The 24,240-nt window shown below is 46.6% G+C and overlaps 1 protein-coding gene across 1 annotated transcript; it reads left to right on the top strand.

Annotated features, from left to right (window-relative positions):
- Positions 1–292: 292 nt before the first annotated feature.
- On the top strand, positions 293–24,237 carry LOC129827209 (gamma-aminobutyric acid receptor subunit alpha-6-like; the record flags this gene model as incomplete). The annotated part of the gene is made up of 9 exons (XM_055887948.1): positions 293–330; positions 508–614; positions 827–894; positions 2,204–2,424; positions 3,067–3,149; positions 3,576–3,719; positions 6,359–6,511; positions 16,427–16,692; positions 24,175–24,237. Coding segments are annotated over exons 1-9 (1,143 nt in total), but the record flags the coding sequence as incomplete, so codon positions are not given.
- Between the last annotated feature and the right edge of the window lie 3 nt (positions 24,238–24,240).

Here is a 24,240-nt window from a genome sequence, read left to right on the forward strand (position 1 = left end):
CATCCGAGATTATACATTTTAACAACTGGAAGAGTATCGCTCCCCGAGTATACAATAACAGTTCAAATGTTTACATTTCCCCATCTTTTCTGTCATCACTCTATTTTCCTAACAAGTGTCCCAGTCTAAACATGGGTTGGATTTTCTGTGCTAATCTCCTAATTCGATTACTTCACAAATCCTTGTGTTTAAAATACATCCAGTTTAGACTAGCGGAGGACAGAGAAAGGCTGACTATTTAATTTCAACTCAGAGTTTCACAGGGAAGGTTTTGCATAACCTGCTGGCAAGGATGGGTATCATGATTCTGATTTTGGTCACTTTGACCTGGTGAGTAAAATAACCTTTTTCTAATTGTATCATTGGGTAGGCCTCTATAGTTTATTGAATGTATATAAATGATGTGTGATAATAAACATACCAATCCTAATAGGTTCAGCCTACTAAGTTTATAGGCTTACACAGGGCAGGATAAACTTCCATCAATTATGATTGTATTGATTTCAGTGTTGGCCGTGTCTATGGACGAGAAAGCTACGCAGGTGAAAACGTCACCCGTATTCTGGACCGACTACTAGATGGATATGACAACCGGTTGCGGCCAGGATCTGGAGGTGGGACTGTCCTAGACCTCTATTCTGATTTATTTTCCTATATCTTACATCTACAGAACTTTTCATTGAATAAGTAGGAAATAGCATGGTGGGGCTATTACATTGTACAGTATTTTTAACTGATTAGATTCTACAAAATAATTGTTTATAGTCTATTTACAGCTTTTCCATATTTTTATGGGCAACAATTAAAATCACTTTATCCTTTTCAGATATGATTACAGAGGTGAAAACAGATATCTTTGTCACCAGCTTTGGACCAGTATCAGATGTGGAAATGGTAAGAGATACTTCAGCATATTTCCACACAGGCTCTCTGTCACATAATGTATGTAAATTAGCAACTGTGTTTATATGTTATGTTTACATACAGTTATTACATATGGATGACAACTGAGCTTCTCGTGTGGCGCAGCGGTCTAAGGCACTGCATCTCAGTGCTAGAGGAGTCACTACAGACCCTGGTTCGATTCCAGGCTGTATCACAACCGGCTGTGATTGGGAGTACCATAGGGCGGCGCACAATTGCCCCAGCGTCGTCCGGGTTAGCGTTTGGCCAGGGGAGGCCATCACTGTAAATAAGAATCTGTTCTTAACTGACTTGCCTAGTTAAATAAATGTTAAATAAAAATAACAAAAATTAAATGTACCACTGCACAGCTAGCTGCCTTATGGGCAGACTGCTTTATACTGTAGATTAGTCTGCTTGATTAGTCTTTTTCAATACACTAACTAGGGGAGGGTCCTGGCCTGGCAGAATGTGTCAGGTTTTGGCCAGGACTGTTCAGGTTTTGGTCACTAGATGTCCCCATTGCACCTTTTTTGTACCTTTTGTTTTTCCTTGCTCTAATTATTGTTTGCACCTGTGTGTCGTTCCCTTGTTAGTATTTAAACCCTGTGTGTTCCTCAGTTCCTTGCTCAGTGTTTTGTATGTTAGCACCCAGCCCCAGCCCAAGCCTTTTTCTGAACATATGATTCTCTTATTGGATTTTCCAGAGGTTCTCTGGTTTAGTTCTTGTGTATTTTTGAGTAGTCTTTTGAGGTTTGTTTTTCCCTGCTGTTTTTACCACTTTGTGAGGTTTCTTTGTATTTTGGAGGATATCCATTTTGTGCTTCTTGACTTTATGTTTGGACATTGTGGATTTAGATTCTTTGCCTGAAGATTTTGTTCTTTAATTAAACCACCATCTCTAGTACTGCTGTGTCTGCCTCATCTTCTGGGTTCTGACGATTATTAGTGACTGTTTCTTGCACCGGGTCCTGACAGAATGTTTATTTTAGACTCTTAATCAATATGTCAAGCAAACTGAATACTCAAATGCATTGATGAATGAATATCTATAGGTAGTTATTGTCATAATCATCTCATCATCTCTCTGGACTGGCTTGTTTGAATGGATTTAACTATAGATTGTTAGTTATAAACACATGTATTATGTCTGTGGTTTGGAGCAGGACCTGCATATCATACTGCACATTCCTCTGGCCTTCTTCAGGACTGTAGAATATACATTCTAGATCTACATTCTAGATCCAGAACCTGTCTGGTGATCAGTCATCTAATGCCTGGCCTTCTATCTGCTCCTCAGGAGTACACCATAGACATGTTCTTCCGACAGACCTGGGTGGACGAGAGGCTGAAGTACGACGGCGCCGTGGAGATCCTGCGTCTCAACAACAAGATGGTGGATAAGATCTGGATACCCGACACGTTCTTCAGGAACTCCAGGAAGTCCATCGCACACAATATGACTACTCCCAACAAGCTGTTTCGCATCATGCAGAACGGGACCGTCCTCTATACCATGAGGTAACCTGAGCCCCGAGCCCCTCCTCCCTGGACCCTCCTGTAGATCCTCTTCCCCTTGAGGTAGCCCCTCCTCCCTGGACCCTCCCGTAGAATCCCTTCACCATGAGGTAGCCCCTCCTCCCTGGACCCTCCCGTAGAACCCTTTCACCATGAGGTAGCCCCTCCTCCCTGGACCCTCCCGTAGAACCCCTTCACCATGAGGTAGCCCCTCCTCCCTGGACCCTCCCGTAGAACCCCTTCACCATGAGGTAGCCCCTCCTCCCTGGACCCTCCCGTATAACCCCTTCACCATGAGGTAGCCCCTCCTCCCTGGACCCTCCCGTAGAACCCCTTCACTATGAGGTAGCCCCTCCTCCCTGGACTCTCCCGTAGAACCCCTTCACTATGAGGTAGCCCCTCCTCCCTGGACCCTCCCGTAGAACCCCTTCACCATGAGGTACCTACAGGAAGAAGTGTTTTAAATAAATCCCTTTTTTGTAGCCAATTAAGACTGTCAATTAAGACTGTCAATTAAGACACTGAAAAATAAAATGCCGATTCAGTGCTGCATTACACAGAGGAAACCCGTTGTGTTGTACTGTATACACAGTTTTTACACAGATGATGAAATCAGAAGTGTAATGTATTCCATGTGTATCTCAGACTCACCATCAGTGCAGAGTGTCCCATGAGTCTCATGGACTTCCCTATGGACGGACATGCCTGTCCTCTCAAGTTCGGCAGCTGTGAGTAGTCAGTCTAGGATCTCCTTTCTCTGCTTCTTTTTCTAACGGAATTAGGGCTGTCGTATTCATGGAATGTTTTTGGTATTGGAAAAGCAAAAATTGTTAGCAAATTCACGATTAATTGCGATTAATTACAGAAAATCCTGCGACTACATCGATGACATTGCATTTTTTTTATCGTTTGACAACCCTAAGTAATTTTGAAGTGATTCATCATAAAAAAAAGTTTGCTTATGTCACTGAAACAGGTCAACTCACATCCTTGTGCTCCAGCTTCCTCAAAACACTTTCCTCTATATCCCCTTTGTAGTGCACTATTTAAGCAACAGGGACCATTTCCGACGCCTACGATGTCCTGTAGTTTCTGTCAACATTATATATACGAATGTTACGACAACTGAATGAACTTGTTTCTGAATACATCAGATGCATACACGAGCAGTGAGATCACCTTTACCTGGAGGAAGGGTCTGGAAGCTTCTGTAGACTGTCCTCGGGAGTCTATCAGTCTGCTACAGTATGACCTGGTGGGACAGAGGTTATCCATGGAGACATTCAAGTCCAACACAGGTCAGGACCCACTGTAGGTTACATTACATGTAAAATTAGATAGAAAGAGGGAGAGAGAGAAAGAGGGAGAGAGAGAGACTATTTGTACATTGCTATACTACACTATTACACTACTACACTACACTGCTACACACACCACTACACTACTACTATACTACTACACTAGTACATCACACCACTACACTACTACTACACTACTACTACACTACCACTACACTACACTAATACACTACTACATTACACTACTACACTACTAAACTACTACACTACACTACACCACACTACACTACTACACTCCACTACTACACTACACTACACTACTACACTACATTACACTACTACACTACACTACACTACCACTACACTACACTACCACTACACTACTACTCTACTACACTACACTACTACACTACACTACAATACTACACTACTACACTACTACACTACACTACACTACTACATTACACCACTACTACACTACACTACATTACACTACAGTACTACACTACTACTACACTACTACACTACACTACTACACTACAATACACCACTACACCACCACACTACAACACTACACTACACTACTACACTACACTACACTACTACACTACACTACACTACTACACTACACTACCACACTACTACACTACACTACCATACTACTACACTACACTACTACATTACAACACCACACTACTACACTACTACACTACACTACACTACTACATGACACTACTACAGGACACTACTACACTACACTACTCACGAATACACTACTACACTACACTACTACACACTACTACACTACACCACTACATTACACTACACTACACTACTACACTACACTACTACATTACAACACCACACTACCACACTACTACACTACACTACTACACTACACTACTACACTACAACACTACATTACACTACACTACACTACTACACTACACTACTACACTACACTACTACACTACACTACTACACTACTACACTACAACACTACACTACTACACTACACTACTACACTACACTACTACACTACACTACTACACACCTACACTACCCTACTACACTACACTACTATACCACTACATTACACTACTACACCAATACATTACACTACACTACAACATTACAACACCACACTACTACACTACTACACTACACTACACTACTACACTACAACACTACACTACTACACTACACTACTACACAACTACACTACACTACACAACTACACACCTACACTACACTACTACATTAAAACACCACTACACTACACTACTACACTACTACATTACACTACTACATTACACTACTTCATTACACTACTACATTACAACACCACACTACCACACTACTACACCACTACACTAAACTACTACATTACACTCCTACACTACTACACTACTACACTATACTACCACACTACTACACTACACTATTACACTACTACACTACACCACACTATTACACCACACTACACTACTACACTACACTACTAAACTACTACACTACACTACACCACTACACTACACTACACAACTACATTAGTACACTACACTACACTACTACACTACTACACTACTACACTACTATACTACTACACTACACAACACTACACTCCTACACAACACTACACTCCTACACAACACTACACTCCTACACTACACTACACTACTATACTATTACACTACTACACTACTCTACTACACTACTACACTACACTACTATACTATTACACTACTACACTACACTACCACACTACTACACTACATTGCTACACTACTACACTACACTACTATACGACTACACTACACTACTACACTACACTACTACACTACACTACTACACTACACTACTACACTACTCTACTACACTACACTACACTACACTACTACACTACACTACCACACTACTACACTACATTGCTACACTACTACACTACTACACTACACTACACTACCACACTGCTACACTACATTGCTACACTACACTACTACACTACACTACCACACTACTACACTACACTACCACACAACTACACTACATTGCTACACTACTACACTACTACACTACACTACTACACTACACTACTACATTACATTACTACACCACACCACTACACCACTACACTACACTACACTGCTACATTACACTAACACACTACACTACTACACCACTACACTACTACACCACACCACTACACTACTACACTACACTGCTACACTACGCTACACTCCCTTCCTCTCTCCTTCTCTCTCTTTACCTCCCCTCTCTCCCCTCTTCTCTCCCTCTGCACCCCACCTCTTCTCTGTTATTCTGTAACCTCCTACCCTGAGACAGAGCAGATCAGAGACAAGTAGGGGGCTGTTCTTTTCTGATCTGCTCTGTCTCAGGATAGAGGCTATTCTTCTTTGATCTGTCTCAGGGTAGGGGGGCAGTCAGATATCTTCACTATATGTCTCTAATTGGTTATATCTCTACAGCCTTTCCAGGTCCAAGGACACCCAAGGACATTCATTCTCCTCTCTTCATCCTCTCTCTCTTCTCCCTCCACATCTTCTCCTTTCCCATATCATTGTTGTGGTCTGTCTCACCGCTGCTCTCTACTGATACTTATTCTGTTTATCTTCCAGGTTTCTACTCCGTCATGGTAGTCCATTTTCTACTACAGAGGAAGCTAGGCTACTACCTGATTCAGACGTACATCCCTCTGATTATGGTGGTGGTGCTGTCACAAGTAGCCTTCTGGATCAACAAAGAGTCTGTCCCTGCACGCACTGTGGCTGGTATGATATCAACCCTCTGTCCCTGTGGTTGGTATGATATCAACCCTCTGTCCCTGTGGTTGGTATGATATCAACCCTCTGTCCCTGTGGTTGGTATGATTACAACCCTCTGTCCCTGTCTCTGGTATGATTATAACCCTCTGTCCCTGTGGTTGGTATGATATCAACCCTCTGTCCCTGTGGTTGGTATGATATCAACCCTCTGTCCCTGTGGTTGGTATGATATCAACCCTCTGTCCCTGTGGTTGGTATGATATCAACCCTCTGTCCCTGTGGTTGGTATGATTACAACCCTCTGTCCCTGTGGTTGGTATGATTACAACCCTCTGTCCCTGTGGTTGGTATGATTACAACCCTCTGTCCCTGTGGTTGGTATGATATCAACCCTCTGTCCCTGTGGTTGGCATGATTACAACCCTCTGTCCCTGTGGTTGGTATGATATCAACCCTCTGTCCCTGTGGTTGGTATGATTACAACCCTCTGTCCCTGTGGTTGGTATGATTATAACCCTCTGTCCCTGTGGTTGGTATGATATCAACCCTCTGTCCCTGTGGTTGGTATGATTACAACCCTCTGTCCCTGTGGTTGGTATGATATCAACCCTCTGTCCCTGTGGTTGGTATGATATCAACCCTCTGTCCCTGTGGTTGGTATGATATCAACCCTCTGTCCCTGTGGTTGGTATGATATCAACCCTCTGTCCCTGTGGTTGGTATGATATCAACCCTCTGTCCCTGTGGTTGGTATGATATCAACCCTCTGTCCCTGTGGTTGGTATGATATCAACCCTCTGTCCCTGTGGTTGGTATGATATCAACCCTCTGTCCCTGTGGTTGGTATGATATCAACCCTCTGTCCCTGTGGTTGGTATGATATCAACCCTCTGTCCCTGTGGTTGGTATGATATCAACCCTCTGTCCCTGTGGTTGGTATGATATCAACCCTCTGTCCCTGTGGTTGGTATGATATCAACCCTCTGTCCCTGTGGTTGGTATGATATCAACCCTCTGTCCCTGTGGTTGGTATGATTACAACCCTCTGTCCCTGTGGTTGGTATGATATCAACCCTCTGTCCCTGTGGTTGGTATGATTACAACCCTCTGTCCCTGTGGTTGGTATGATATCAACCCTCTGTCCCTGTGGTTGGTATGATTACAACCCTCTGTCCCTGTGGTTGGTATGATATCAACCCTCTGTCCCTGTGGTTGGTATGATTATAACCCTCTGTCCCTGTGGTTGGTGTGATTACAGTCCTCTGTCCCTGTGGTTGGTATGATTATAACCCTCTGTCCCTGTGGTTGGTATGATTATAACCCTCTGTCCCTGTGGTTGGTATGATTATAACCCTCTGTCCCTGTGGTTGGTATGATTACAACCCTCTGTCCCTGTGGTTGGTATGATATCAACCCTCTGTCCCTGTGGTTGGTATGATTACAACCCTCTGTCCCTGTGGTTGGTATGATTACAACCCTCTGTCCCTGTGGTTGGTATGATTATAACCCTCTGTCCCTGTGGTTGGTATGATTTACAACCCTCTGTCCCTGTGGTTGGTATGATTTACAACCCTCTGTCCCTGTGGTTGGTATGATTTACAACCCTCTGTCCCTGTGGTTGGTATGATTACAACCCTCTGTCCCTGTGGTTGGTATGATTATAACCCTCTGTCCCTGTGGTTGGTATGATTATAACCCTCTGTCCCTGTGGTTGGTATGATTACAACCCTCTGTCCCTGTGGTTGGTATGATTATAACCCTCTGTCCCTGTGGTTGGTATGATTACAACCCTCTGTCCCTGTGGTTGGTATGATTTACAACCCTCTGTCTCTGGTATGATTATAACCCTCTGTCCCTGTGGTTGGTATGATTATAACCCTCTGTCCCTGTGGTTGGTATGATTATAACCCTCTGTCCCTTTGGTTGGTATGATTATAACCCTCTGTCCCTGTGGTTGGTATGATTACAACCCTCTGTCCCTGTGGTTGGTATGATTATAACCCTCTGTCCCTGTGGTTGGTATGATTATAACCCTCTGTCCCTGTGGTTGGTATGATTATAACCCTCTGTCCCTGTGGTTGGTATGATTACAACCCTCTGTCCCTGTGGTTGGTATGATTATAACCCTCTGTCCCTGTGGTTGGTATGATATCAACCCTCTGTCCCTGGTATGATTACAACCCTCTGTCTCTGTGGTTGGTATGATTACAACCCTCTGTCCCTGTGGTTGGTATGATATCAACCCTCTGTCCCTGTGGTTGGTATGATATCAACCCTCTGTCCCTGTGGTTGGTATGATTACAACCCTCTGTCCCTGTGGTTGGTATGATTTACAACCCTCTGTCCCTGTGGTTGGTATGATTACAAACCCCCTGTTCCTTAGTCTCTCTCTCGCTCTCTCTCGCTCTCTCTCGCTCTCTCTCGCTCTCTCTCGCTCTCTCTCGCTTTCCACATGTAATTGGTGTAGCCTACACTGTCTTTTAGTACTGAGCGATTAGTGGTTTTTGAAATAGGTTCGTTTCGGTTCAATTATTTTTTTTTAAATCCTGGTTTTCAGATTTCAGTTTCGCTAAAAAATGTTTTAACAGTAAATGAATTATGAAACAATTGCATCAAAATGGTTAGAGCTTTTTAATGGAAATTCCAATGCCAAAAATAGAGAACAATCAATTGCCAAAACATTTAAAATATTCCATTGTCTCTGTCAGGTCCACATAGACAAATAGGAAATTACTATGAAATAATAAAATATTTTAGTTGTGTATATTACTTAGTTTTATTTGAGGACTTTATAATGTTTTATTCTTTAAAGTCATGATCTGATCTCAGCTCAGACAGTAGCTGTCACGCCCTGACCATAGATTGCTTTGTATGTTTCTATGTTTTGTTTGGTCAGGGTGTGATGTGGGTGGGTATACTATGTTGTAGGTCTAGGTTTTCTGTTTCTATGTGTTTGGCCTTGTATGGTTCTCAATCAGAGGCAGCTGTCTATCGTTGTCTCTGATTGAGAGCCAAACTTAGGTATCCTGTTTTCCCACTTGTGTTTGTGGGTGGTTATTTTCTGGTTAGTGTTTGTTGCACCTGTCAGAACGGTTCGTTGGTCGTTTTGTTGTTTTTGTTCGTGTATTCATCTTATTTAAAAGTATTATGGATACGTACCACGCTGAACTTTGGTCCTCCTCTCCTTCTCCCGACGACAATCGTTACATCTATGTCACGTCCTGACCATAGAAAGCTTTTATTTTTCTATGGTAGAGTAGGTCAGGGCGTGACTGGGGGATTGTTCTAGTTTATATTTTCTATGTGGGGTTCTAGGTTTATTTTCTATGTTGGTGATTTGTATGATCCCCAATTAGAGGCAGCTGGCTATCGTTGTCTCTAATTGGGGATCATAATTAAAGGAGCATTTTTTCCACCTGTGGGTTATGGGATATTGTTTATGTTTAGTTGCCTGTTAGCACTGCATTGTTAGTCACGTTTCGTTTATTCTTTATTTGTTTTGTCTTTGCTAAAGTTTCACTTTATTCTTTAATAAATATGTGGAACTCTACATACGCTGCGCCTTGGTCCGACCATCATTCAAGCGTTCGTGACAACCTAGAAGACTAAATAAACAAATGCGCAACAGAATAATGTCATAGATTGATAGAATGAGTGTTTCAATCTAGTTGACGTCGGTAAAGTTTTCTCTGTCATCTTTCCTGGAGCAAAGACATTTAGGGACCGGGGAGAAAATAAAATACCCCCCCCCCCCCCCCCCAAAAAAAAATATATTTTCTGTGCAAAATGTCCAAATGACATCAGTTTGATTTCAGTTCGGCTTTGAAGAATATTGTATGTGGTTGAAATACTATAAGCTTTTATGATGCTTTCATGATGAAGACAGCACCTCTACAGATTGTATCTAACTGAGCATAGCATTCTCTCAAGATGCTAAAAGAAAGAAATCATATTTCTCCCATAAATCGTTTAATCGCTCGGCTCTACTTTCTTTACATCATGACCGCTGTATTACACCTTTAATAAGGTGTCGTGACATCACGTCAACGTGTGCTACGTTAAAGAAATGAATTAGAGTGTATCCTGTTGACCACATTTAGCCTAGTCACATCACACAACCTGTCACGCGGGACTAGGTGGGCGAAAGAACCAGACGCAGAGAGAGAGAGCCGCTTGGGAAAAATATTCCTTTTTACTCTTAACCAAAACTGAATAAGCCCGAACATCCAGGGCGCAGAGAAACACTTGCCAACAACCCAAAATACACACACGTAACAAAAACAATCCCGCACAAAACAAGGGCGGGTCAAACTCCTAATTATAGGGAAGCTCATTACGAAACCAAAAACAACAGGTGCAACTAATAAGACAAAACAAACAGACAAACGAAAAAGGGATCGGTGGCGGCTAGTAGGACGGTGACGACGACCGCCCAGCACCGCCCGAACAGGCAGGGGAGTCAACTTCGGCGGAAGTCGTGACAGTACCCCCCTCCTGACGCGCGGCTCCCGCAGCGCGCCGCCACTGGCCTCGAGGACGACCCGGAGGGCGAGGTGCCGGGCGATCCGGGTGGAGGCGGTGGAAGTCTCTCAGTAGTGAAGGATCTAAAATGTCCCCCACCGGAACCCAGCATCTCTCCTCCGGACCGTACCCCTCCCAGTCCACAAGGTACTGTAGGCCCCTCACCCGGCGTCTCGAGTCCAGAATGGCACGTACTGTGTACGCCGGGGACCCCTCGATCTCCAGAGGGGGTGGAGGGACCTCAGGCACCTCACCTTCTTGCAGGGGACCAGCCACCACCGGCCTGAGGAGAGACACATGAAACGAGGGGTTAATCCGGTAAAACCTAGGGAGTTGTAACCTATAACACACCTTGTTTATTCTCCTCAGGACTTTAAATGGCCCCACACACTGCGGCCCCAGCTTCCGACAGGGCAGGCGGAGAGGCAGGTTTCGGGTCGAGAGCCAGACCCTGTCCCCCGGTGTGAACACGGGGGCCTCACTGCGGTGCTGGTCAGCGCTCCTCTTCTGCCGTTGTCCTGCTAACTTTAGCGATTCCTGGACGGCTTTCCAGGTGTCCTTGGAGCGCTGTACCCATTCCTCTACCACAGGAGCCTCGTTCTGACTCTGGTGCCATGGGGCCAGGACCGGCTGGTAACCTAACACACACTGAAACGGGGACATGTTCGTTGAGGAGTGGCGGAGGGAGTTCTGAGCGAGCTCAGCCCAAGGAACATACCTCGCCCACTCACCAGGCCGGTCCCGGCAATAGGACCGCAGAAACCTGCCCACATCCTGGTTTACGCGCTCTACCTGCCCATTACTCTCAGGGTGAAAACCCAAGGTCAAGCTGACCGAGACCCCCAGTCTTTCCATATACGCCCTCCAAACTCTGGACGTGAATTGGGGGCCCCGATCAGAAATGATGTCCTCAGGCACCCCATAGTGCAGGAAGACATGGGTAAACAAGGCCTCCGCAGTCTGCAGGGCCGTAGGGAGACCGGGCAACGGGATGAGACGGCAGGACTTAGAAAACCGATCCACAACGACTAAAATCGTAGTACTTCCCTGGGACGGGGGAAGATCGGTAAGAAAGTCCACCGATAAGTGTGTCCACAGCCGTTGTGGAACGGGGAGGGGCTGTAATTTCCCTCTAGGCAAGTGCCGAGGAGCCTTGCTCTGAGCGCACACCGAGCAGGAGGAGACATAAAATCTCACGTCCTTAGCCAACGTGGGCCACCAGTATCTCCCTCTAAGACTCTGCACTGTCCTCTCGATGCCAGGATGACCCGAGGAGGGGAGAGTATGAGCCCAACGGATTAGCTTATCCCGGACCCACCCCCCACCCCCCCCCGGCACGTACTGAGCCCCCGCTGGACAGTTAGGAGGGGTCTGCTCTAACCGTGAGGCTCTCTCTATCTCCGAGTCCACCTCCCATACCACCGGTGCCACGAGACATGAAGGTGGAATGATGGGAGTTGGCTCAATGGACCCCTCCTCGGTATCATAGAGACGGGACAGCGCTTCGGCCTTGGTGTTTTGGGAGCCTGGTCGGTACGAGATGGTGAACTGAAACCGGGTGAAAAACATGGCCCATCTAGCCTGACGCGGATTTAGTCTCCTCGCTTCCCGGATGTACTCGAGATTACGATGGTCAGTCCAGATGAGAAAAGGGTGTTTCGCCCCCTCAAGCCAATGTCTCCACACCTTCAGAGCCTTGACTACAGCTAACAACTCCCGGTCCCCCACATCATAGTTTCGCTCCGCCGGACCGAGCTTCCTCGAAAAGAAGGCACAAGGGCGGAGCTTGGGTGGTACGCCCGAGCGCTGGGACAGCACAGCCCCGACTCCCGCCTCGGACGCGTCCACCTCCACTATGAACGCTAAAGAGGGGTCCGGATGCGCCAACACGGGTGCATTGGTAAACAGCTCCTTCAGACAACTGAAAGCTCTGTCCGCCTCTGCTGACCAACGCAAGTGCACCGGTCCTCCCTTCAGCAGTGAGGTAATGGGAGCAGCCACCTGACCAAAACCCCGGATAAACCTCCGGTAGTAATTGGCAATCCCTAAAAACCGCTGCACCTCTTTCACCGTGGTCGGAGTCGGCCAATTACGCACGGCTGTAACGCGGTCATCCTCCATCACCACCCGTAGGTGGAAATACGATAACCCAGGAAGGAAACGGCCTGTTTGAAGAACTCACATTTCTCCGCCTTGCAATACAGGTCATGCTCCAGCAGTCGCCCAAGTACCTTACGCACCAGAGACACATGCGCCGCGCGTGTGGCAGAGTAGATCAAGATGTCATCAATGTACACTACCACTCCCTGCCCGAGCAGGTCTCGGAGAATCTCATCTACGAAGGATTGAAAGACAGCTGGAGCATTTTTCAACCCAAATGGCATGACGCGATACTCATAATGGCCAGATGTAGTACTAAATGCGGTTTTCCACTCATCTCCTCCCCGGATACGCACCAGATTATACGCACTCCTCAGATCCAATTTTGTGAAGAAGCGTGCCCCGTGAAATGATTCCACCGCCGTAGCGATGAGAGGTAGTGGGTAACTAAACCCCACTGAGATGGAATTTAGACCTCGATAATCAATGCACGGGCGTAAACTGCCATCCTTCTTCTTCACAAAAAGAAGTTCGAGGAGACAGGTGATGCGGAGGGCCGAATATATCCTTGTCCCAGTGATTCAGTAACATAAGTCTCCATAGCCGCTGTCTCCTCCTGAGATAAAGGATACACGTGACTCCTAGGAAGTGCAGCGTTCTCCAGGAGGTTTATCGCGCAGTCCCCTCTACGATGGGGTGGTAATTGGGTCGCCTTCTTTTTACTGAAGGCGATAGCCAAATCGGCATATTCAGAGGGAATGCGCACGGTGGAAACCTGGTCTGGACTCTCCACCGTAGTCGCACCAACGGCAACTCCTATACACCTGCCTGAACACTCCTCTGACCACCCCTTAAGAGCCCCCTATTGCCAGGAAATCACTGGGTTGTGCTGAGCTAGCCAGGGAATTCCCAACACCACTGGAAACGCAGGTGAGTTGATAAGGAACAGACTAATCTGCTCCTTATGACTACCCTGCGTTACCATGTCCAGTGGTACCGTGGCCTCCCTGACCATTCCTGACCCTAATGGTCGGCTATCTAAGGAGTGCACGGGGAAAGGTAGGTCTAACGACACAAGGGGAATCCCTAGCCTTAATGCGAGCCCCCGATCAATGAAATTCCCAGCTGCGCCTGAATCGACTAGCGCCTTATGCTGTAGAGAGGGAGAAAACCCGGGGAAATAGGTTAACACATACATATGACTGACAGGAAGCTCTGGGTAAGTCTGGTGCTGACTCACCTGGGGTGATCGAGTAGTGTTCCGCCTGCCCTCCCGACTCACAGAAGAGTTCCTCCAGCACCGGTCGGCCGTGTGCCCTCGCCGACCACAACTGGTGCAGGAGGACACTCCTCCTCCGGTCCCCCTTGACGCTGCCCCCCTAACTCCATAGGGATAGGAGCAGGAGGGCTGGGAGGTGGAAACGACAGGACCTGTTCCGAACGTCCGCGGGCAGCCAGCAGGTTGTCGAGACGGATGGCCATGTCAATAAGTTCATCCAGCGTGAGTGTGGTGTCCCGACACGCTAGCTCCCTGCGGACATCCTCCCTAAGGCTACATCGGAAATGGTCTATTAAGGCCCTGTCGTTCCACCCTGCTCCTGCAGCCAAGGTCCTGAACTCCAGGGCAAAGTCCTGTACGCTCCTCGTCTCCTGACGCAGGTGGAACAGCCGTTCACCCGCCACACAACCCTCTGGTGGGTGGTCAAACACAGCTCGGAATCGGCGGGTGAACTCAGGGTAATGATCCCTCGCCGAGTCTGGGCCATTCCACACTGCGTTGGCCCATTCGAGAGCTCGTCCAGTCAAACAGGAGACGAGGGCGCTCACGCTCTCCTCTCCGGAGGGAGTAGGACGAACGGTCGCCAGGTAAAGCTCCAGCTAAAGAAGAAACCCCTGACACCCGGCCGCCGTTCCATCATACTCCCGTGGGAGCGCCAGCCGAAGAGCCCCGGAGCCGGATGCTGTAACAGGAACAGGAGGTGTTGGAGGAGGGGGTGCTGGAGATGAGGTGGGAAGGCCACTTCTCTCCCATCGATCCATCCTCTCCATCATTTGGTCCATAGCTGACCCAATTCTGTGGAGAACACTGGTGTGATGGAGGACCCTTTCCTTCATCGATGGGAGAGGAGACGCGGCTGCTCCTGCTGATTCCATTTTGTGAGGTGCGGGATTCTGTCACACGGGACTAGGTGAGCGAAAGAACCAGACGCAGAGAGAGAGAGCCGCTTGGGAAAAATATTCCTTTTTACTCTTAACCAAAACTGAATAAGCCCGAACATCCAGGGCGCAGAGAAACACTTGCCAACAACCCAAAATACACACACGTAACAAAAAACAATCCCGCACAAAACAAGGGCGGGTCAAACTCCTAATTATAGGGAAGCTCATTACGAAACCAAAAACAACAGGTGCAACTAATAAGACAAAACAAACAGACAAACGAAAAAGGGTTCGGTGGCGGCTAGTAGGACGGTGACGACGACCGCCGAGCACCGCCCGAACAGGCAGGGGAGTCAACTTCGGCGGAAGTCGTGACACAACCCTTAATTACATGAGGTAGTCTGTGGGACCTGGAGACTCCAATAACACAACAGGAGGTAGTCCGGGGGAGCTGGACACTCCAATAACACAACAGGAGTTAGTCTGGGGGACCTGGAGACTCCAATAACACAACAGGAGGTAGTCCGGGGGAGCTGGACACTCCAATAACACAACAGGAGTTAGTCTGGGGGACCTGGAGACTCCAATAACACAACAGGAGGTAGTCTGGGGGAGCTGGACACTCCAATAACACAACAGGAGGTAGTCTGGGGGAGCTGGACACTCCAATAACACAACAGGAGGTAGTCTGGGGGAGCTGGACACTCCAATAACACAACAGGAGGTAGTCTGGGGGAGCTGGACACTCCAATAACACAACAGGAGGTAGTCTGGGGGAGCTGGACACTCCAATAACACAACAGGAGGTAGTCTGTGGGAGCTGGACACTCCAATAACACATTTGGGATGCCCTGAAAATGATGTGATAGATGAAAGAATCATATATTTAATGGTTATGAAGGTACCCCAAGTTACATTCTAGAGATGATGTATGGGGGGTGCCCAAAATGTGTTATGAGGAAGCACCAAGCCCTGTCTTGGGGTACCTACCATTGAATCTTTAACCAATACTATAATTTATCAGGGCATCCCAGAATGACAATGTGTAATTAGAACCCTGCCTCAACCACACAGATATGATAATAGCGATCTAATTCTCTTTCTATGGTCTCCATCTCCCCCTATCCTAACAACCAACAGGCATCACCACGGTCCTCACCATGACAACCCTCAGCATCAGCGCGCGCCAGTCTCTGCCCAAGGTGTCCTACGCTACAGCCATGGACTGGTTCATCGCCGTGTGTTTTGCATTTGTGGCGTCCGCGCTCATCGAGTTCGCCGCCGTCAACTACTTGGCCACGCTTGAGGCCAACAGACTGAAGAAGAGGAACGCCAGGCAGAACAAACTGGATGTCCTGGCTGAAGCATTTTATGATGAGGAGGAGGAGGATAAGAGTGCTTCATCTGTAAGTCATTTACTGGAAGGAGGGTGGATGGATGGATGGATGGATGGATGGATGGGTGAATGGACACACACACATTCACAGACACAGACATGGTTAGGGTTGGTAGCTAAGGGGTTTACAGTATGCAGATGTAACTTTAACAAGCAGTATTCACCAAGGATGGCTCTCTCGTTCAACTACAGAACACCATCACTAAGACTCTCCCCATTCAACTACAGAACACCATCACTAAGACTCTCCTCATTCAACTACAGAACACCATCACTAAGACTCTCCCCATTCAACTACAGAACACCATCACTAAGACTCTCCCCATTCAACTACAGAACACCATCACTAAGACTCTCCCCATTCAACTACAGAACACCATCACTAAGACTCTCCTCATTCAACTACAGAACACCATCACTAAGACTCTCCCCATTCAACTACAGAACACCATCACTAAGACTCTCCCCATTCAACTACAGAACACCATCACTAAGACTCTCCCCATTCAACTACAGAACACCATCACTAAGACTCTCCCCATTCAACTACAGAACACCATCACTAAGACTCTCCCCATTCAACTACAGAACACCATCACTAAGACTCTCCCCATTCAACTACAGAACACCATCACTAAGAATCTCCCCATTCAACTACAGAACACCATCACGAAGACTCTCCCCATTCAACTACAGAACACCATCATGAAGACTCTCCCCATTCAACTACAGAACACCATCACTAAGACTCTCCCCATTCAACTACAGAACACCATCACTAAGACTCTCCCCATTCAACTACAGAACACCATCACTAAGACTCTCCCCATTCAACTACAGAACACCATCACTAAGATTCTCTCCATTCAACTACAGAACACCATCACTAAAACTCTCCCCATTCAACTACAGAACACCACCACTAAGACTCTCCCCATTCAACTACAGAACACCACCACTAAGACTCTCCCCATTCAACTACAGAACACCATCACTAAGATTCTCTCCATTCAACTACAGAACACCATCACTAAGACTCTCCCCATTCAACTATAGAACACCATCACCTAGACTCTCCCCGTTCAACTACAGAACACCATCACTAAGACTCTCCCCATTCAACTACAGAACACCATCACTAAGACTCTCCCCATTCAACTACAGAACACCATCACTAAGACTCTCCCCATTCAACTACAGAACACCACACATTACATAGTGATGCACACAGTTGTCATGCTCTTATATCTTTGTGGAGGTAGCTAGCTAGCTATATGCTATATTCTATATGTTATATGCTATATGCTATATTCTATATGTTATATGCTATATACTATTTGCTATATTATATATGTTATATGCTTTATGCTTTATGCTATATTCTATGTGTTATGTTCTATATGTTATATGTTACATGCTATATGCTATATTCTAAATGTTATATTCCATATGTTATATGTTATGCTATATTCTATATGGAATATTTTATATGTTATATGTTATGTTATATTCTATATGGAATATTCTGTATGTTATATGTTATGCTATATTCTATATGTTATATGTTATATAGCCAGCAGCATACCACCCTGCATGGCTTGCTTCTGAAGCTAAGCAGGGTTGGTCCTGGTCAGTCCCTGGATGGGAGACCAGATGCTGCTGGAAGTGGTGTTGGAGGGCCAGTAGGAGGCACTCTTTCCTCTGGTCTAAAAATATCCCAATGCCCCAGGGCAGTGATTGGGGACACTGCCCTGTGTAGGGTGCCGTCTTTCGGATGGGACGTTAAACGGGTGTCCTGACTCTCTGAGGTCATTAAAGATCCCACGGCACTTATCGTAAGAGTAGGGGTGTTAACCCCGGTGTCCTGGCTAAATTCCCAATCTGGCCCTCTTACCATCATGGTCACCTAATAACCCTCAGTTTACAATTGGCTCATTCATCCCCCTCCTCTCCCCTGTAACTATTCCCCAGGTCGTTGCTGCAAATGAGAACGTGTTCTCAGTCAACTTACTTGGTAAAAAAATAAATAAAAATAAAATAAGCTATATTCTATATGGAATATTCTATATGTTATATGTTATATGTGATATGCTATATTTTATATGTTATATTCTAAATGTTATATGTTACATGCTATATTCTATGTGCTATAATCTATATGTTATATGTTATGCTATATTTTACATGTTATGTTCTTTATGTTATATTCTATATGTTATATGTTACATGCTATATGCTGTATTCTATATGTTGTTTGTTATGCTATATTCTGTATGTTATATGTTACATGCTATATTCTTTATTCTATATGCTATATGCCATATGCTATGTTATATATGTTATACGCTATATGCTATATGTTATATGTTATATGCTATATGCTATGTGCTATATTCTGTATGTTATATGTTATATTGTATATGTTATATGCTATATTCTATATGTTATGTTATATGCTATATGCTATATGCTATATTCTATATGTGATATTTTATGTTATATATTATATGCTATATGCTGTATTCTATATGTTATATGCTATGTGCTATATTATATATGTTATATGCTATATTCTATATGTTATATTCTATATGTTATATGTTATATGCTATATTATATATGTTATATGCTATGTGCTATATTATATATGTTATATGTTACATGCTGTATTCTATATGTTATATGCTATATGCTATATTATATATGTTATATGCTATATCCTATACGTTATGTTATATGGTATATTCTATATGTTATATGTTATATGCTATATGCCATATGCTATATGTTATATGTTATATTCTATATGTTATATGTTATATGCTATATGCTATATTCTATATGTTATATGTTATATGCTATATTCTATATGTTTTATGTTATATGCTATATGCTATATTCTATGTTATATGTTATATGCTATATTCTATATGTTTTATGTTATGTTATATGCTATATGCTATATTCTATATGTTACATACTATATGCTATATTCTATATGTTACATACTATATGCTATATTATATATGTTATATGCTATATTATATATGTTATATGTTATATGCTACATGCTATTTGCTATATTATATATGTTATATGTTATATGCTTTATGCTTTATGCTATATTCTATTTGTTATATGCAAATTTATATATGCGATATGCTATATACTATATTATATATGTTATATGTTATATGCTAAATGCTAATCCAGTAAGCCACTGTGCATGGTAAATTGGTGTCCTGCGAGAGCTGGCTCACGTCTTAGTAGTGGTAGACTCATGTTTAGATGTTTCTAAATAGCCTGAGTGAGTGTGACAATGAACAAAACACAAGTAGGAGCTTAAAAACACTGACTACCTGCTGCGTAATATACAAAGAATTGGCAATGGCATGTACTGTTGTGTAGTGTTGAAAAGTGTTGAGACCACGAGTATACATACATATTACCTGCAGCATTATACTATAGGAGTGTACAGTTGTGGCCAAAAGTTTTGAGAATGACACAAATATTAATTTTCACAAAGTCTGCTGCTTCAGTGTCTTTAGATATTTTTGTCAGATGTTACTATGGAATACTGAAGTATAATTACAAGCTTCTCATAAGTGTCAAAGGCTTTTATTGACAATTACATGAAGTTGATGCAAAGAGTCAATATTTGCTCTGTTGATCTTTCTTTTTCAAGACCTCTGCAATCCACCCTGGCATGCTGTCAATTGACTTCTGGGCCACATCCTGACTGATGACAGCCCATTCTTGCAAAATCAATGCTTGGAGTTTGTCAGAATTTGTGGGTTTTTGTTTGTCCACCCGCCTCTGAGGAATGGGATTAAGTTCTGGGGAGTTTCCTGGCCATGGACCCAAAATGTTGATGTTTTGTTCCCCGAGCCACTTAGTTAGCACGTTTGCCTTATTGCAAGGTGCTCCATCATGCTGGAAAAGGCATTGTTCATCACCAAGCTGTTCCTGGATGGTTGGGAGAAGTTGCTCTCGGAGGATGTGTTGGTACCATTCTTTATTCATGACTGTGTTCTTAGGCAAAATTGTGAGTGAGCCCACTCCCTTGGCTGAGAAGCAACACCACACATGAATGGTCTCAGGATGCTTTTCTGTTGGCATGACACAGGACTGATGGTAGCACTCACCTTGTCTTCTCCGGACAAGCTTTTTTACGGATGCCCCAAACATCAGAGAAAAGGACTTTACCCCAGTCCTCAGCAGTCCAATCCCTGTACCTTTTGCAGAATATCAGTCTGTGGCTTCTTTGCTGTGGCTTCTTTGCTGCCCTTCTTGACACCAGGCCATCCTCCAAAAGTCTTCGCCTCACTGTGCGTGCAGATGCACTCACACCTGCCTGCTGCCATTCCTGAGCAAGCTCTGTACTGGTGGTGCCCCGATCCCGCAGCTGAATCAACTTTAGGAGATGGCCCTGGCGCTTGCTGGACTTTCTTGGGCGCCCTGAAGCCTTCTTCACAACAATTGAACCGCTCTCCTTGAAGTTCTTGATGATCCGATAAATGGTTGATTTAGGTGGAATCTTACTGGCAGCAATATCCTTGCCTGTGAAGCCATTTTTGTGCGAAGCAATGATGACGGCACATGTTTCCTTACAAGGAACCATTGTTGACAGAGGAAGAACAATGATTCCAAGAACCAACCTCCTTTTGAAGCTTCCAGTCTGTTATTCGAACTCAATCAGCATGACAGAGTGATCTCCAGCCTTGTCCTCGTCAACACTCACACCTGTGTTAACGAGAGAATCACTGACATGATGTCAGCTGTTCCTTTTGTGGCAGGGCTGAAATGCAGTGGAAATGTTTTTGGGGATTCAGTTCATTTGCATGGCAAAGAGGGACTTTGCAATTCATCTGATCACTCTTGATAACATTCTGGAGTATATGAAAATTGCTATCATACAAACTGAGGCAGCAGACATTGTGAAAATGTATATTTGTGTCATTCTCAAAACTTTTGGCCACGACCGTATACATATATTTATATATGTTCTCTACTTCAGTAGCATCCTACGCCATGATTCCATGGTAGATCTTCTAGATAGGGAATTCTACCACATTAATGATCCCTGTTGTCTGTTCTCTACCTCCACCCCTCCTCTACCTCCTCTACCTCCACTCCACCCCACCCTCCTCTACCTCCACCCCTCCTCCACCCCACCCCACCCCTCCTCTACCTCCACCCCTCCTTTACCTCCCCCCCTCCTCCACCCCACCCCACCCCACCCCTCCTCTACCTCCACCCCTCCTCTACCTCCACCCTCCTCTACCGCCTTTACCTCCACCCCTCCTCCACCCCACCCCACCCCTCCTCTACCTCCACCCCTCCTCCACCCCACCCCACCCCTCCTCTACCTCCACCCCTCCTCCACCCCTCCTCTTCCTCCACCCCTCCTCTACCTCCACCCCACCCCTCCTCTACCTCCACCGCTCCTCCACCCCTCCTCCACCCCTCCTCTACCTCCACCCCTCCTCCACCCCACCCCTCCTCTACCTCCACCCCACCCCTCCTCTACCTCCACCCCTCCTCCACCCCACCCCTCCTCTACCTCCACCCCTCCTCTACCTCCACCCTACCCCACCCCACCCCTCCTCTACCTCTACCTCTACCTCCACCCCTCCTCTACCTCCACCCCACCCCTCCTCTACCTCCACCGCACACCTCCTCTTCCTCCACCCCTCCTCTACCTCCACCGCACCCCACCCCCCTCTACCTCCACCCCACCCTACTCTACCTCCACCCCCTCTATCTCCAATCCTAACCTTCCTCTACCTCCACCCCACACCTCCTCTTCCTCCACCCCTCCTCTACCTCCACCCCACCCCTCCTCTACCTCCACCGCACACCTCCTCTACCTCCACCCCTCCTCTACCTCCACCGCACACCTCCTCTACCTCCACCCCACCCCACCCCCCTCTACCTCCACCCCACCCCTCCTCTACCTCCACCCCCTCTATCTCCAATCCTAACCTTCCTCTACCTCCACCCCACCCCACCCCCCTCTACCTCCACCCCACCCCTCCTCTACCTCCAACCCACCCCACCCCCCTCTACCTCCACCCCACCCCTCCTCTACCTCCACCCCCTCTATCTCCAATCCTAACCTTCCTCTACCTCCACCCCACCCCTCCTCTACCTCCACCCCTCCCCTCTTCTACCCCTCCTCTACCTCCACCCCTCCGCTACCTCCACCCCTCCCCCCTCTTCCCCTAACCCTCCTCTACCTCCACCCCTAACTCTCCACCCCTAACCCTCCTCTACCTCCACCCCTAACTCTCCACCCCTAACCCTCCTCTACCTCCACCCCTCCGCTACCTCCACCCCTCCCCCCTCTTCCCCTAACCCTCCTCTACCTCCACCCCTAACTCTCCACCCCTAACCCTCCTCTACCTCCACCCCTATCCCTCCACCCCTAACCTTCCTCTACCTCCACCCCTAACTCTCCACCCCTAACCCTCCTCTACCTCCACCCCTAACTCTCCACCCCTAACCCTCCTCTACCTCCACCCCTAACTCTCCACCCCTAACTCTCCACCCCTAACCCTCCTCTACCTCCACCCCTAACTCTCCACCCCTAACTCTCCACCCCTAACTCTCCACCCCTATCCCTCCTCCCTTAACCTTCCTCTACCTTCCACCCCTAACCCTCCTCTACCTCCACCCCTAACCTTCCTCTACCTCCACCCCTAACTCTCCACCCCTAACCCTCCTCTACCTCCACCCCTATCCCTCCACCCCTAACCTTCCTCTACCTCCACCCCTAACTCTCCACCCCTAACCCTCCTCTACCTCCACCCCTAACTCTCCACCCCTAACCCTCCTCTACCTCCACCCCTAACTCTCCACCCCTAACTCTCCACCCCAACCCTCCTCTACCTCCACCCCTAACTCTCCACCCCTAACTCTCCACCCCTAACCCTCCTCTACCTCCACCCCTATCCCTCCACCCCTAACTCTCCTCTACCTCCACCCCTAACTCTCCACCCCTAACCCTCCTCTACCTCCACCCCTAACCCTCCTCTACCTCCACCCCTAACCCTCCTCTACCTCCACCCCTATCCCTCCACCCCTAACCCTCCTCTACCTCCACCCCTATCCCTCCACCCCTAACCCTCCTCTACCTCCACCCCTATCCCCTCCACCCCTAACCCCTCCTCTACCTCCACCCCTATCCCTCCACCCCTAACCCTCCTCTACCTCCACCCCTATCCCTCCACCCCTAACCCTCCTCTACCTCCACCCCTATCCCTCCACCCCTAACCCTCCTCTACTGTCCACCCCTAACCCTCCACCCCTACCCTCCTCTACCTCCACCCCTAGATCCCTCCACCCCTAACCCTCCTCTACCTCCACCCCTATCCCTCCACCCCTAACCCTCCTCTATGTCCACCCCTAACCCTCCTCTATGTCCACCCCTTACCCTCCTCTTCTATGTCCACCCCTAACCCTTCACCATCACCCCACCCTGTTCCCCCAGCCCCTCTCAGAGAGAGGGGGCCTGAAGAAGAGGTATAACTCCATATCCCAGAGTGAGATGGACACT

Source organism: Salvelinus fontinalis, chromosome 29 (genome assembly GCF_029448725.1).
Source record: "Salvelinus fontinalis isolate EN_2023a chromosome 29, ASM2944872v1, whole genome shotgun sequence".
In the NCBI taxonomy this organism is placed as follows: domain Eukaryota; kingdom Metazoa; phylum Chordata; class Actinopteri; order Salmoniformes; family Salmonidae; genus Salvelinus; species Salvelinus fontinalis.